The 17526-nt window shown below is 43.0% G+C and overlaps 1 protein-coding gene across 2 annotated transcripts in view; it reads right to left on the bottom strand.

Annotated features, from left to right (window-relative positions):
* Positions 1 to 17526, bottom strand: part of CLCN2 (chloride voltage-gated channel 2) — a 580205-nt gene that overhangs the window by 250723 nt on the left and 311956 nt on the right. For both annotated transcript variants that reach the window (XM_085635528.1, XM_085635529.1), the window contains exons 4-5: positions 8674 to 8802; positions 1803 to 1936 (exon numbers count right to left, since the gene is read on the bottom strand). In XM_085635528.1, coding sequence (XP_085491654.1) covers positions 1803 to 1936; positions 8674 to 8802 — 263 coding nt within the window. The remainder of the gene's footprint in view (positions 1 to 1802; positions 1937 to 8673; positions 8803 to 17526) is intronic.

Below are 17526 nucleotides of genomic sequence, written 5' to 3'. Positions count from 1 at the left end.
ATGCAAGATAATTTCCTTTAGCTATACTGTTGGAAATCGTAATCATACTCGTATACAAGCGGAAAATTTATTTACCAGAATAAATCAGATTGTCTTATTCACATATTAATTAGTATTCTTTCCTTGACATCAAATCATCACACATATTTGTTAAAACCAGTCTTTTAATTATCAATCACGTCTTCATGGATTAGGCACAAGCGTGTGCAGGTGCCAACGCGCATTTCGGTGTCAACCGGCCAAAAGGCCATGCACCTTCTTCAGGGCCCACACTGCTCTCTAAAAATCCACGAGGGGGCAAGGCAGAAAAACAATGACTCATTCAGTCGTGGCTCGTGCAGGTAATAGTGTTAGCGCGGTGGGGCCGGGTGAGGGTGTGTGTTTCGAAAGACAACTAGGGAAAATTAAATAAATAATTAATTCCCCCTCATTGTCGTCGCTCGAAATCCCCCCTCAGCCGCCCCACCACTCTTACCTGCATGAGCCGCGACTGGACTGATTACTTGGTCCTCCTTGGCATGCAATAGCTGGGGCCCAACACTTCCTGCACATAGTGGGTTCCCTCAACAGGGTGGGGTCAACAGTGGAATGCAAGCGATTTAACTCCTAACGTGCCACACCACTCTTAAGAGAACATAGGCTGGTGTCTTTCAAGAATATACAGAACCCCGTTACTTCTAAGGGTGTATAAATTCCAACTTCCACTCGTGCAGACTCTAGCGGGAGATGATGATGACGGAAACCACGATGAAGCACGTCACTAGTCTCTAAAATGTCAGTGGACTCTCTCTCCCTACATCACTAATCTCTAAAATGCCAGTGGACTGTTGTTTATTCCCCACACCAGCAGTCTCTATGATCTCAGTGGACTCTCACTCATTCACCACATCACTAGTCTCTAGGGGGCCTGATTCCCAAACTGCACCTTGTATTACGTTTGTAGCACTACAAAACATTAACTTTAACTACACTTGCATGCGCGGAGTACTCTGCCACAACTGCAGAATCTCTGGACATGTGAGTATAGATTTAAGTAGTACATGTGGAAGGGACACAGGGGAGTTGTTTGGAAAGGGCAGACCTACTACTAAAATGCATGGGGTAAGGGAGAAGTGAGAAGGGTTTAGGGTGAGTCTGGGGATATTTTAGTGAGTGGAGTCACCCTCCCACACAAGAGTAAGCCAATTGCATTACTCTGGTGGTGGAGACATGCAAGTTATACTTCTGCAATAGGTTTACACTCGTAGTTTGTGAATACCAGAAATAACTTACTCCAAAGTATAAACTTACTCGAAAGAGTAACTTAATCTATTGAATCAGACCCTAAGATTTAAATGGACTCTGGCTCTTTCCCAACATCGCTATTCTTATATCTAAGCATCCAACGCCAGTGCATGAGGCACAGATCACGAAAATATGTTATGACAGATTTTTTAAATTAGTTTCTTTTAATTTCGGTATGTGCAAATGTATTTTATGTGGCTATTCTTTAAATCTGATGTGGATCGGATAGATAAGTAACATAGGAGCTATCAAACTTAAGTTTATCTATAATTGTGCAGAAAATCGCAAATGGACAGAGGTGCAATTGGCATCTGATTAAGAAAGTGTAAACCGATTTCATAAATTATATCTTCCAGGTACTGAGAGGTTATTTGATGGGATAGGTGGTTCAATTGACTCCAGAGTTGTAGGCCCAGTTTTGCACTTTTTAATTGTAAAGTCTTGTAAGTGTGGTGATTTCTGAAGCCCTGATGGCCATATGTGGGTCACATCCCAGAACATGGTGACTGCTCCCTTACCTCCTTCCCAAGAGGCATGCCGCTCCCGAGGGCACAGGTCAAGCCCACCACCTTGGCCACAAACGTCTTCAGCGTCAGGTATTCCTTCAACACCACCCCTCGCAAGATGGTCTTCATCTCTGGGATTCCAGAACCTAGAAGAAAAGTGAAGCCACGTCAAGATATTCAATGACCATCAAGTGTGGTCCACGCACAATATCAGCTGAGGTAGACAAATCCCCATACTGACCAGCAAACAGCAGGGTCTTGTTTTAGTCCTATGTTTGCACCCTGGGGCACCTTGCATCTTCCAGCATGATGGAGATAGACCAGCAGCCATATTCTTGCAGCCTTTCCCATAAGCAAGAAGACAGCTCGCCTCTTCCCGCACCCAATCTACCTGGCCACAGGGCGAACCTTAAAGCTACCATTTCCTCAAGAGATAAAACTTTTGGGTTCATCAATTAGCAAGAATGTCATCAGGTTAAAGGATTTCTCGACAAAAGGCAGTATGTTAGTTGAAGCAACAGGATGTATTCTGACAACGCGCCATAGGGAATAATGCCTGCTGCAGTTCTCAAAAGGGCTTTGTCATTTTCCAACTCGTATACCAGAAGTTACAAAAACAAGATAGACCCCTGAGTTTAAGTATTGGATTGTACCATCAAGGGGGTGAGATAGGAATGGCATATGTAAAATTTAGAATTGTCCATGACAGAGGAACTTATGGTCCAATTACATTTCCAGCATTTGTAACAACCGGAAATGAGTTTCTAAATCTTGTAAAATTCATGCAAGCTTTTCCTCAATGGTAGGGTGGTTAAAGAATTTATTTTTAAAATGCACCCATCTGGGACTCGCTAGTGCAGAGACACCCACCCCACCAGTCACCAATCAAAAGCTTTGCAATGTGTCTGTCAATTTCACATCTCCCTTCCCAGCATCCTTTTTTTGTTTTGAGGAGGTACATCCAGTAATTTACCAGTTTATAGTAGTTGTGATGCCTTGGAATCAATGAATTTGCAGACAGTTTTACGCAAAGTAATCAGCAAAGTTCTTAAATGATATTACAGCACTGGAGGAGTTATGATTCTCACTGTGTCAAGGTTGCCCCCTCATCAAGAGAGGGAAAAGGAGAAAATCTGTCCTCAAGCTTGAAAATTGTCTCTTAATTATTCTGCTGCAAGGGAAGGACAACAGATAGGTCTACTTTGCTGCGCCAAAAACTAAACCCTAAATAACTGTTTTAGGTTCCATCTATTATAGGAAAGACTAAGGGCCACATGTATAAACAGGCCTTTGGTAATGCAAAAAAGGCTTTTCCTCTGCATCAAACCCTATTTTGCGATTCGGTAACCTGTTACTGAATCAGAAAATGGGTTTGTGAATCGGTATTTGGATGGGGCGGGTTTAGGGCGTCCCTTTCAAATACCAAATTGCAGCGGTATGTATGAAAATTTTGTGACCGGAATGTGGATGCAAAATATTCACATTTTACCACCAACTTCAAATTGGTGGTAATCCATTTGCAAATGGAAAGGGGTCCCCAAGGGACCCCATACCCTCTTGGAATGGCAGCAAAAACATCTTTTAAGAGCAGGCAGAGGTCCCACAAACCACTGCCTGCTCTTAAAAAATAAAAGAAAACTTTTCATTTCTCTTTTTCAAACGCATCCTGCTTTCCTTTAAGGAAAACGGTCTACATTTAAAAAAAATTGATTGCTTTATTTAAAATTGCGACCTACCTCGTGAATATTAACAAGGAGTTCGATTTGCGAACCACTAGGAATCGCTACATATAACTTACAGAGTTTCATACATTGGGAATAGCAATTACCTTATTGCGATTCACAGAAAATTGCAATTAGGTAATTGCTATTTCCAAATCTGATAAATGTGGCCCTAAGAAAGAGTCCCAGTCCTCTTTTTTTTTTTTTACAGACCTTGGAGCAGTACTGTCTTCTTTGTGAAGCGGGTTCAGACAAGAGTGGTGGTTTCTCATTTGGATCAGAATATTATCTGGACAAGCAAACATGTTCACCTCCTCTCCATGAGCCTATGTACCCTCATCTTTGAATTGTTAAATATTTATTCTAGAGAGGTTCTAATGAAAGCATCTGAAGTTAGGGGGATAAGGGAACCCCTCTTGGGTACCTCTTTCGAGGGAGAAAGAAAACAAGTGTACCATCTGACAAACACACTGGTTTCATGGTCACCTCCTGGATGACATATCAGCTATTTACAAGTTGCGGCCGGCATTAATCACGGTCGGGGTTTGGGGTTGAGGGCGGGGGATAGCACGGGGAGGGTTGTGTGGGGAGGGGGTTAATTTAGTCATTTATTTTTTAAACGTACATGTCCGCAGGCTGGGTCCGGCGTATACTTGGCGCCTGTTCCTGCTCTCTTGCCTCTGGCAGGAACAGAAAGCAGGCAGCCTCCCTCCCCTCCCCTCCGCTAAGCCAATCACAATGCTGCAATGTCAGCATTGTGATCAGTGGGGACGCCACACAGCCAGGGGCGTATTGGTAGGCCATTTTCTCCATGTAGGCTGCATTGCAGCCTGCATGGAGAAAGGTAAGAGTGCGCATGACTGGTTTGGGCGGCTCCATAGGGCCGACCAAACAGTCATTGCGCCCTCAGGAGTGGGCACACCACTCCTCCCCTGCTCGCAGAGCAGCCCCGCCCACTCGCAACCAAACTCTTCTGCTTCCTCGCAGTGCGAGAAGCAGAAACATAAAACGGTAGTCATTACCATTTAATGTTTCTGCTTCTTGCACTGCGAGAAAGCAGTGGGGCGACGTTCCTCCGCCCTACTGGAGGAGCCGCCCCTGGTTAGTTGTGTCCCACAGTCATACCGGGTAGGTGATCAATCCATCACGACATGTCTTATATGATGAAGTGGCTTCTCTCCACTCAAGTCCATGGCTGCAGCCAGCTGGTTTCCCATACTAACAGGCAATACGGGTGTGACAAAGGGGGTTAATGTTCCTGACGTCTGATCCATCTTTAAAGAAGCTTGTTCAACATTGGCCAGATGTGAGGTGGCATCTTTTCCAATCTTAAATGAAATTGAACATCCTCTTTTTGGTAACTAGCAACGCTTCGTGGTGTGGGAAAAAAAGTTAGCATTGCTTTAGTGAATTTCTTTTACATAGAATTGAAAAGTTTGAGAAGCTTCACGGCAAACATTCCCACAAGACGGTGATATACATTGATTGATAAACAATGTGATGTAAGGCCTCGATCTTCATCCCTTCAGATGATTTTGTACACTTCGGCAAAAAAGAGATGTCATGTTCAAGAATAGTGTATCTGCTAATTAGGTTCCAGAATACTAGTAGATGATAACTAGGTTTCAGAATATTTTCATCTGCTAATTCTCTGATGATTGATCTAGTATTTCAAAATACTTGCATATCTTCTTTGAATCAGAGTTTTACCAGGGATACGTAAACTCAGATAAAAGTCAACAAAGAAGTTAGTACTATCAGCATCAGTGGTGATCATATCCCCAATCCCTACTCTGGAGACATGGACTTTGGAACGATACTTCCTATATTTTTTTAAGCTAAATTGTCAACAATTTTCCAGCCCGAGTCTGGCTTTTATATTATTTGGTTTTGATCTTGAGAAAAAAATCTGCAGGTTACTTCTGTGATCCTATTATTATAAGCAAGCTTTTCAGAGATCAGATTCTCAAGGTTACTGGAGTAACCTTGAAAGGTGAAGAACTTTAGTTTGTTTGAGAGGAGCACTTATGCCTTACATGTCTTCTGAGCTTGGGTGAGTATGATTTGGCTCTTTCATATGCATCACAGCTGTTAGGAATAGTTCAATCGTCTTTGGCAAAGAATGTATCCATAAATTTGTAGCCATAGATTAAAAAAATGTTCCTCCTCCAATGGGGCTATATTAAATATCCATTTCTATACATCACTCTTTACATAAGTATGCTATCAATTAAAAGGAGAGAAGAGGAGCATGATGCAATATACATTTGATCCCTCTCTTCCATGATAAGATGCTTCGTCTAAGACCTTTAGAAACAAATTAGTCTCTTTACTTGGACCCTTGGCCAGGAGAGAAGGAATAAATCCCTGAAGGATAGCTTAGCAATGTGTCATGTATTGCACACGCTTTCTACTTGAAGCATGTGACTGAGGGTGCTATCTGCAGACTTCCTATCTAGTGTTGAGCCAATCACATTCAAACCCTTCCACTTCTTCTCCTCCACAATGTTCAGCAACTCGCAAGGAACTTTTGCACATTTCTTGAGAAACACAGGCTATACTTGGCTGCCCGTTAAAGCTGGATATTATACCTCGGGATCACATTCACCGCCACGAAAAGTATCTGCTCCCATAAGTCACTCGTTTGTCTGAAATCTTTGTATCTTAAGAGATCTGGCTCATAATCTCCTTTAAACCTTATCTATGAAAAGCTTTGAAGTAGGGAATACCACCTACCCACTGGATTTAAAACCTGGTTGAGTCAACGCCAACGCCTGTTTAAATCTATGGAAGGTTTAAGTCTTTGCGAGTGAGCAGGTACTCTTACAAGTTATGTGGCTGTCCTAAACCCTTGATGCCCCATGCCATAAGATTAAGTCTCATGACAGTAAGTCCTGTAATAGCCACGCTTTACTGGAAAGGTATTAAAATCAGTCCCCATGCTGATAACACTGTGAAATCTCAAATGGTATCAAACAAGAATATGTAGTAGATAGATATTCAGCAGGAAAGGGAGGAAAGCAGACAAGCATGATGATACATGGCCACAAGCATTATATAATGGAAAACTGGGGTTGAAGCAATCATGAGGGCCCCAGTGATGGCACCTGCTCATGCAACCATAACAGAGAACACTGCACCTGACGGAAGTAATGGCGAAAATCAGCAACATAAATATGTATATTAAAGCAAGCGGATAGGGATGATTTTATATGGACTAGCAACTGGATGTGTCTAGTCAGATTCAGGTGGCAAAAATAAGCACCTGCTGAAGTTAGACAGAAGAACAAATCATTAACAATCACAACCCAGATCATCCGTCCTCCTTCGTAGCATTTTCCATTTCATTAACTTTGCTCAGATCTACAAACTCTCTCATTTTCCCAGGATGATCATTAGTCATGGTTCTATTCTTGGAAGTCGCTCTTCGAAATCTCTTTGACCCCACCATAGTGGAGCTCTGGTCTTTTTAGCGCTTCCATTAAATGAGCGCATTAAATAAAGAGCATATTTAAGTCTCTCTGCCTGTGATAGTGATCAAGCTTCAATCATACTTGACCCAGATCAAGGGTTTCTTTGTACATTTAATGATGTACCAGCTATCGCATTCAGCATCGTAGGAAAAAGGAATTTAAAATAGGCTACTGGGTTTTCATTCACCTCACGTTGACCGTGAAGCCAAACATTGTTTCACTTTTCACTATCCCCCCATCTCCTCGACACGATTTATTCGGTAAACAACTTCTTTTCTTTTTCACACTCTGGTAAATAACATTTGATAGTTGGCTACTTTTGATTACCATCTGCCACCCTCCTAGCCTCCGAAAAAGGGATTCCTCTTTCATGTGGTACAAATCACACTTTTCAATGTTCCCAATCCCGTTAGCTCAATACCACGTCAACCAAACTTGATGCTCCCACTCACTTCCATGGTGTAAAGATCGATTTCTTAGTTGTCAACTCTGCTTTTGCACACAAACGTAACGAGTGTTTAAATTATGTTAGAAACTCACTAAAACGTGCTTTTTTAAAAATCAGTCCTGCAATTCAGCGATTCAACTCTTTCTTTCGACTACTACCTTCCAAAAAACCTAAATTCTTAATAGAGTTCACATGCATATGTTTTTAGCTCGCAGTTTCTTTATCACACTGACAGCAGATGTTTGAGTCTATGAGCTATGGTGCCCAATTTAGAGCTTGCATGACTTTTTTATACGACGTGCGGGTATGGGGAAAACAATTTATGAAAGGTGCCTGCACACCACATTTCACCATTAAAGTGTAATTTTGTCAAATGTTCATGAACTTTTGAGAGAAAAAAATACGCTATTCAAGAATCAGGATTTAGTGCCCCCAAGAAACAAGTCTAGCCGGCTAAGGTAGCAAATCTTGTTAAACCGGGAGATTTAGACTGTGCAGTCTAATCATCAATTTCCACTGCGTGAACATATGCAGGCCTTCAATTAAGATAAAGAGCTGGCAAGAAGGCATTGATTTTGGGCTTAGAGCGCGAGTCTCAGACATGCGTATGCTAATGACACATTTTACAGTTTTACTCCAGGGGCTGATGGTAATGACTTGCAAGTTGTACAGTGAACTGCCAGATTAGTGTGCAAAGTCCCTTTACTAAATGTCATCTCAGTAGCATTGTCTTAAGTTCTCCTGCATGGACTGTCAAAGGAAAAGGCTAAAACGGAAACCATTGCTTGTAATAATAAACTCTTTTGCTCCAACCAGTGACAGCTTGTATGAACCTCTGTGTAAATAATGGTCTGTTCCTTCCATGACTGCAGCCAAACAATAGAGTCTGTGGGACTGAGTAACACAGCCCAAACCAGACAAGTGAACTGAAAGAGATTACAAAATGGACGACCTGGGATTGTACGATTCCCTGATTAAATGATCTGGAAGCGACGTGGGACAGGACGCCATTTTGGAATTAAGAGCACAGGCTCAGAAGAGGTTACAATGACAGCAGGTAGCGGCGCATCAGCCATCAAAGGGAATCCTAATAGGTGTAGACTCTGAAGGCATAACATGGACCTATGCTAGACACCCCATGTAAACGGTCGGGGGGGGGGGGCAGGAGATGCCTACCTATTCTGAAACCTAGAAGTCTCCCTTCATCACCATTAGCACAGCCTTCTCCAGCAGCCACCTACCCACAGCCTGAGGAGCAAGGATCTGCGTGAATCCTGCGGAGAAGGTGATGAGTACCACGGGGTACGTGACCCAGGCCATGTACTGCAGAAAGATGTTGGCATCAAGACCTCTGTACATCCACTTCTGAGCTGTAAGGAGACAAAAATGTGGATTTGTGTCAGTGGTGGAACAGACATAGGCAAGCACAGACATCATGTAATTCATGTCACAACCCTACTTGATGTTTTCTTAATTCTCATACCCATTTGGCTCAGCCAGTAACTAAAGATCTATTTTTATCAACTAGAAATAAAAACATATTCTGGTTACATTAGCCAAACAGTGGGTTCAAGTGGAACACCAGGACCAATAGGCTTGGTTCTGGTGCAGAGCGAGACATTGGTGCTAACCTTTATCAGGAAGATGCACCTGGACGTTCATTATCAAGGTAGGTTGACTCTATAGAAGCTTGTACTCTATTTCCATAAATACATATTCTTTTGTTTACAACCAAACAATGCAAAAGAACAATATATAAGAAGCATGCATACATACATACATACATACATACATACCGAGTTGCGGTCAAATGTCCGACACAATGATACACAGATACTTCCACTTCTAACCAATGACACACGAAGCAGGTCACCCGTCAACTCATCCTACTGAGACTTCAACCCCATTTCGTTTTCATTCCACCTTATACCAGGCCAAAGCACTACTAACAGTTGCATAGTTTGAGAAAAGTATGGGCCTTGCTTGTTCCTTCATAGATTACTTTCAGACGCATTACACCAGCCACATAACTGGGCCACACATATGTACACAAGCCACATAACTTGGCCTAATAGGTCTACATGTGACATCCTGGGACAGCCCCACTCCAAACTCACACGCCTTCCATCTGCCATCATTACTATAGCACAAAAAGCCAACTTACAGCTGCATTGGGCAAGGTTCCCACATATCCCAAGAGTGACACTAAGTAGGGGGAGGGGGGGGGGTCATAGTTATCACCCCTCTAAGAATGGCAGGGAGATGAGAGCCAACTCTGTCCTCAGAAGGTCTGGATATCATCGCATTCCAATAGAGTGATAAAGAGGTCCAACTCCCTCCTCTCTTACACACAGTACGGATCAGGCCCGATACAAGTCCGCTTGCATGGAATGCACTATCTGCAGCACTTTGAGTTGAACGAGTCATAAACGTGACAGGATGGCCACTTTTCCGAGGTGGTCAAGAGCTTTTTCCCAGTCCGGTGTCCCAGCCTATGCTCTTGATGGTTGGGATTGGGAGTAAAAGCCACCCAAGACTTCATGTGATGAGGAGGAGGGGGAAGCAGGTCACAAGAAAGGATAATTGCAAGGTGGGCCACTCACTCATCAATCTGGCTACTTATCTCATTCTTGCCACTTCTTCAGTGGAGACCCTCTAGAATGTTAGTAAAATTAGAAAAAAAGACAACATATCTCCGCTAACATGAAGTAGGAATGTTCTACTCAATGCTAATATGAGCTAGCAATCTTCTACTCTCCACTAATATGAGCCAGGAAGGCTCTACTCTCCACTAATATGAGCCAGGAATCTAGTATGTACCATTAATATGAGCCGGGACACTTCTACTCTTCAGTCACATGAGGTAGGAATATTCTGCTCTACACTAACATGATCTAGGAATTTCCTACTCTCCACTGACATGAGGTAGAAATCGTCAGCTCCCCAATAATTTGAGCTAGGAATCATTTTCCCATTACAAATATTAGCCAGGAATGTTCTACTGACCACTAGTATCAGCAAGACATCTTCTACTCTCTGCTAACATGAGATAGGAATGTCTACCCTCCACTAATATAAGCCCGAAACCTTATATTCACCACTAACGTATTTTACATCACATGGTACATTTAGATCTCTCTCCCTATGCCAAGATTGGTACTCTTACATAATTGGTTGGGTAATGGGATTTCCCTTTTGTTCTCAAACATGAAACTAGCACCAACAAAGTGAACAGGTCTGCCTTTTTTGGTCTGGCGTAGACAGCGCATGCACCGTCTCTTTGAGACATTTAGCTTACTGATTGTGGGCTTAGAGCCCTCCCATCATTTACCATTGGTGGGCTTCACACCTCCCTCAATTGCTGGCTTCCTGCTGGTCAGTTCTGTGGTTGGCACTTCCCTCTTCTTGCATGTGACCCTCCCCTAGAGCATGGCTCAAGTACTTGTGTCCCTACACTGCTCCCACTTTTGGGACCTATTTTTTTCTTTTTGTTGAGCCACTCTACAGAGTGCATCTTTCCTAGCTGGCTCTGTCATCAGCTCCAACCCTTGTCTGTCTGTGCTTGCTTGTTCCCGCTCCCTCCCTCCCAATGCCATGCCCCCACCCTTGTTTATTTAGCTTTCACCACTGTTTGCCGGTGCATCTGGTCACAGCCATTCTGTGTTTTTTTTTTTTAAACAATTTTAATTTACCTGAGTTTATGTGTTTAAGGTGCGACTGTGAGGGGACCTTGCACATGAGTGTTTTTGTTCATTCTTAGCTCAAGCACACGTTATCACATTAAGGGAAGTGCTTGCCTGTTATATACACACTCTGTCACATTCCATTTCCTTGCAGATAAGAATAGGTGCTTCCAACGCTCTCTTTACCTGCAACGTTATAGGGGAATTTCTCATTCATCTTTTTCACAGGACTTTACTGGTTCCCCAGCTTCAAAGGCCTGTTCTGCAGATAACGAGACCCGCATTGCTGTGTGTTTTGTAAGCAGAGCTGTGGCCTTTGAAGCTGGAGAACCCCATTGAAGTCCCAGCAACAGCCACAACTTCTTGTGATTGTGGTGCAAATTAGCTAATTTGGACATGTAAAAAACAGAATAATCCAGTCCCCCTTCCCCTTTGCGAAAGCAGTACAGGAAACACATTTTCTCATCTCAAACGAAAGTGACCTTGCATGTGAGGGCTTGTTTATTTACCTTTATTTCATCTTGGACAATGCTGCCTTTCATTTGTTAAGTTAAGGCAGCTTTATGCAATATTTGTGACTGCATCTCAACCACAAGCTTAGTTTTCCTCCTCCTCGAACAATGCTGCCTTTCTATTGCTATGTTAGACAGCTTTAAACAATAGTTGTGACTGCAAAAATCCAGGATGTGTGCAAGGTACACAGGAAAATCGTACCGTTCACTTATTTGACCTTATGGGTGTCCAAAAAGCGACCAAGAGGGCAATATTTACCTTCAACCTTTAAATACTCCTTGGACAATGCTGCCTTCCATTTGTTAAGTTAGACAGCTTTAGACAACATTTGCGACTGGACCTTACCCACAATCTAAGTTTTATTATGAACTTTACTGTGCCAAAAAAATTAGCTTCAGGGACACACTTTCACTGTGCTTTTCAAACAAATGGCATTCATTCTTAGCTCAAGCACATGTTATCACATTTGGGGAACTGCTGGCCTGTTATACATACACTCTGTTGCATTCTGTTTCCTTTGAGATAAAAAGTGTGCTTCCCACCTCTCTTCACTTGTAATGTGATGGAGGAAATGTCATTAACCATTTTTACATGTGTATGTTACTTAATTTGCACCATTTCCACCAATTTAAATTCAATTCTTTCATGAATTAAAATTAAACAGTACTTTCCGCCAAACACAATGAAGATTTACTATGACACTAGTCATTATCCAACTTACTTATTTCCTACCACTACCCATCTCATTCTCTATATTAGGTACTGCCAACGCCCCCATAAAAAGTGCAGTGTTCGTTATATCATAATACTTTTCTAAAACAGCTGTTGTTTGTGTTGATACTTCTCTACCATTTCACATTTTATTTCAAAGCTTAATACCATCCCTCACACTTTAATCAATAACAAAAGTATAATGTCTGTTTCTTAGCAATTTTGAATAAAACTTTAAACATACTGTACAACCACAGTGCTGTACAACACAGCTAAAGTGAACTAAATAGCTCTCGCAGAAGTGAGACCAATTGGCTTTGCCAATGCTTGTTTAAAAAAATTAAATAAGTTAAACTGCTTCTTCATGGATTGCTGTGTTTGTCTGTGTGGTCCTGTGGATGTGTCGGACTGTGAATGCAAGAATAAGCCAATGGGCTCTAAACAGACCCAAAATGGAGGGCCAAACCAGCCTATGAACGTCAGTGTTTTTTTTTTTTGCATATTTATATAGCGCGAACTCGACCCGAAGGAATTGGGGCGCTTTACACAAGCACCGTATTTGCATTACACATTCAGGCACGGGGAGATTAAGTGATTTGCCCAGAATCACAGGATGTGGCCGCGACCCCGAGGCTCGAACCCTGGTTTCCAGCACCAAAGTCGGCAGTCTAGCCGACGGACCACATCCCCTCCCCTAGCTCTCATGGAAGTCGTTTGATCCCGTTTTAAATACGGACCTACACAGGCTTTAGATAAATTGCAATGCCATCCACATTTTGGGATAAAATTGGATGGCTAATTTCAAAGTGGTTAATTAAACCACTACTCACCACAGGAAAACTAATTTCTGAGATTACGATTTCAATTATGTGTTAACCGGTCTTCTTATAAGCAGTGAATTTTGATTTCATTTCAAGTCCTTAAATCCTCATTATGCTTTTTTAGCACATGTAAGGAGCATCTGTGAGGTCAACAATTGGACGAACTTGCTTTTTAATATCATTGGTAATGTGAGATAAAATTACCATGCTATTGTCATGGACAATGAAACCAGCACCTTTTCTGGTCTTTTTTTAAAGTCTGAGCTAGAAACAGCTTTAGCTATCTCCCGAGCCTCATCTATTAAAAAAAACATTAGAATATGTGCAGATATATAAATATATAGGGTCAAATTCACAAGAGATCTTTCAGCCATAAACAACGGGTTTTCACTGAAAATGCCTTTAGAGTTGTTTTTTTGTTATATAGCTCGAACTAGACCCGAGGATATCTGGTATCAGAGCACTATACATGAGCACCAGTGACGTTACACAAGGACACATTCATTTTTGTTAGGCAAGGGGAGATTAAATGATTTGCCCAGAATCAAAGGATGTTGAGCGTCGTTGCCGAGACTCGGACCCGGTTCCCCCGCTTCGAGGTCGACCGCTCTAGCCGTAAGGCTACATCTTCTAAGCTGCCAGGTATTCACAAAAGGCCTTCTGGCAGATGTAAATAAATGTAGCAGTGCAGAATTCTTTGCCACAAGTACAGAGAAACCCTCAGCATTAAATCCCACGTAAAGGGGGATGACGTGGACTTACAAAGAGGGGTTACCCTTGTAAGTTTATGAGCGCCCACAAACATATGCATCAGTGGGCATTTACAAACTAAAATCCAACTCTTTCCCACCACAGTCAGAGCTAAGACCCAAACAAGTGTATATGGACACGAACAAGGACAGATCCTTTTACCCAGACTGGAGCCCGGGTCCAATAGTTACATCTAGCACAATGGTCCGGTGGGTCAAATTTATCCATAGATCTATCCACACAAGACATAGAATCACAACGTGGTATGGTAGTAAAGCAACTGATCGATCACAGGGCCTAGGTTCAATTTGAAAGCAGTGTATTATTCAGATGCCATAATACATGATGGGCCTCGTTTACGAGGAATTGGCAGAGAGCAGCGCCGCATGTCTTCTTGCTGCGCTACCCAACACCAATGTGAAAGGGCAGGCATTTATGAAATACGGTGCATTCCTATCTTTTCTCCCTGCACTGGCGCACAATTAGCTGCCTAGCGCCAATACAGTCTCTCTTAAACCATGGTGCAAGGGTGCCTCTGTTGCAGGTAGGGTTGTTTTTGTGCCGAAAGGGGCACCTTCTTGCACAAAAATAATCCGAGAGGCGTTTCCCTCTGTCTAGGAGTGCTGCAGAAAGCACACATTGAAAGAAAAAAAAACGAGGAAAATAAAAATATTTCTCCCCGTTGCACATGCTCGGGGGAGGCGTAAGGTTTTGGAACCACCCCAGGTTTACGGGATTAAGTAATACTGGGGAAGCGTCAAAATCCATGGGTGCTGCGTGGGAAAACCCACCACAATGCCCATGGAACGCCTCCTTGCCGCAGAGTTAGGCAAGGCAGCGACTTGCGAAGCTTTGTCTTACTCCATATCTATGAGACCATGCAAAGCCACGCAGAGGGGCTGTGCGTCGCATCAGATATGATTAAGAGGTTTACGTCGCCGGAGCGTGCAAAAAAGTGACGCTCCGATGGCGCAAGCGTCTCATAAATAAAGCCCCTGTATGTCTTTAGTTAGTGCTGATGGCTCTTCCCACATCAAGGTCCTGCACAGTCAATGGTTGGGCCTGGCTCAAGGGATGCCTCTTCCCAGTCAATCCTTGGTCCTACAAAGGTCATGATCCTTTTCTTTTACTTCCAGGTGAGTATTGAAGAAATCAAGCAATGTCCTCTCACCAGGCGGTACCAGGGCTCTACGTCAGCTGTTCTCCTGCACCCTAGCCAAGCCATGCACCTAAACCATGCCTAGGGGCAGCTGCAGGCAGTCTGGGGACCCCACTCTAACCAATGGCCACCTCTTGGCAAAGGAAGGGGCCTGGGGTTAAAGGAGGCAACCCGGAAGTGAAAAGGGGGCATAAGAGGAGACACTGGAACGAAAAGGGGAGAAGGGGGAGAAGTGGGAGAAGAGGGAGGAGTGGGTGAAGGAGCTTAAAATAGATAGGTTTAATAAAAAGAATAAAAAGAATAGACATCAGAGAAATTAATGTTAATATATTGAGGCAAATTATGTTGAAGTAAAAGAATAAAAGCAGCAAGAAAAAATGCTGTCAGAAAAGGCTCGACTCTGGCAACAAGTGAGCATCTCCACAAAGGGTTTTCTGAAAACGTCCCCGTTTCTTTTTCCTTTTGGTTCGGTTTCTTACTGTCTCCCCACCTTTCACAAGGCTCGCTGTGTGCATTCTCGGCACCTTGGAAGCATTTTTAATAAACTGCTGCAGATCCAGAGCTGTCAATCAGCCCCATGACTCATGGAGAGAGACCAGAACAGAAATGGAAAAAAAAACGGGAGAGTGGAGGGGAGGGGGAGGGAGAAGCGGCTTCTCCCGGAATGAAAACAAGGAAACAAACACTTATTAAAGAGAAAGAAATCTGAAATTGAGCGTGAAATGGGCTGAGAACACCCGGCGCAGCCCCGGACGCTTGTGTGATGTGAGAGAGGATTCAACTGGACAGCAGGGTGACTCATACGAGAGGAGTGAAAGATGCGGAGGGGTCAGTGAGAGGCGGGGGGGGGGGGGGGGGTTAGAGAGACGGGGGGAGAGCGGTGAGACCAGGAAGATCTGTAACGAAACTGGTGCTCATGTAAAGCGCTCTGATACCCAAATTCTCGGGTCTAGTTCGCGCTATATAACACTTTTATAAAAAAATAAAATTAAAAAAAAGAAGACAGGGAAGGATAACCACACGTGGGAACCAACGGGGCAACTCCAGAGTTCGCTTCCAAGCACAAGCACAACAGAATCATGGGGAGATCCGCACCAGACGTCAGACCTATCGGTGGTAATTCCCATACCAGACAACATCTCTAACACGGAAGGCCCAACCGTACATCAAGGAACAACTGTGTCTGGCACGAATGTAAAGGACCCTATATTGAACATCTCGAAATACACTCTGAACAAAGCAGAACACGACATTCTAGCTAGGGGTTTGTCTTTTGTTCCCACCTCCATTCCAAACTCCTTTAACATCAAACTAGAATTGCAACAATTCTTCAGGAAGATTCGCCTAAAATACTTCTTTGCAAAAAATGACAGCTACAAAAAGAATACAACTGCAACTGAATTCCGTCCGCCTTCTACTTTTACACCGGCTTCATACTTAATGAATGATAAGATTTTGGCGTATGAGAAAGTAGTGATGTTTGAAGTGATGGGAATACTTAACAACACCAAGTACATCAAGCATAATATCACTAAAGAAGAAAGATCTGCACTATCTACATTGAACAACAACAGGTCGATTGTTATCAAGCCTGCGGACAAGGGTGGAGCGGTGGTCGTACAAGACACAGAAGATTATATAAAAGAGATCAACTCTCAACTCAGTTGTCCTGACAGTTACAAAAAGATCTCATGTGATCCTACCAAGGAGATTGCGAAGCTCATTCGTGATCTTACAACTTACGGTGTTGAACAGGGATTCCTCGCGGAATCTGAGAGCAAATTCCTCAATAAAACCGATCCAAGGATTCCCACTATCTACACCATTCCTAAAGTCCACACAAACCTATCAAAACCCCCCGGAAGACTCATTGTGTCTGGCTGTGGCTCCATCCTGGAACCCCTGAACCAATATCTCGATAGTTTTTTACAACCGTTTGTTCTGGAAACAAGATCTTTCATTAGGGACACTATGCACACCATCCAAATCTTTGAAGGCCAACCATTTGACTGTTCCTTGCAATTGTTTGCAACTCTGGATGTATGCTCACTATACACCAGCATACCACAAAATGAGGCCATAGAAGTTATGAGTAGTGTATTAGATTCACGTCCAAGACCACACTGGGTTCCCACAGACTTTCTTGTAAAACTATTACAAATTGCGATGGAGAAAAATTACTTTATCTTCCACAACGAGTTCTACTTTCAATGTAGAGGAGTAGCCATGGGGGCCGGATTCGCGCCGAGCTTAGCGAATCTTTATATGGATTATTTTGAGGACAGCACCATCTACTCTGCTTTGAACCCTTTCATTGACAACATCACGGCGTGGAAGAGATATATAGACGACGTCCTCATGCTATGGACTGGGACAGAAGCCCAACTAATAACCTTTGCTGAATGGTTGAACTCACGAAATCAAAACATTCAATTCACCATGACATACAACAATGAA

The sequence above is a fragment of the Triturus cristatus genome, chromosome 11, assembly GCF_964204655.1.
Source record: "Triturus cristatus chromosome 11, aTriCri1.1, whole genome shotgun sequence".
NCBI classification, from domain to species: domain Eukaryota; kingdom Metazoa; phylum Chordata; class Amphibia; order Caudata; family Salamandridae; genus Triturus; species Triturus cristatus.
The sequence above is the reverse complement of the archived record's forward strand: the minus strand, read 5'-3'. Positions and strand labels throughout refer to the sequence as shown.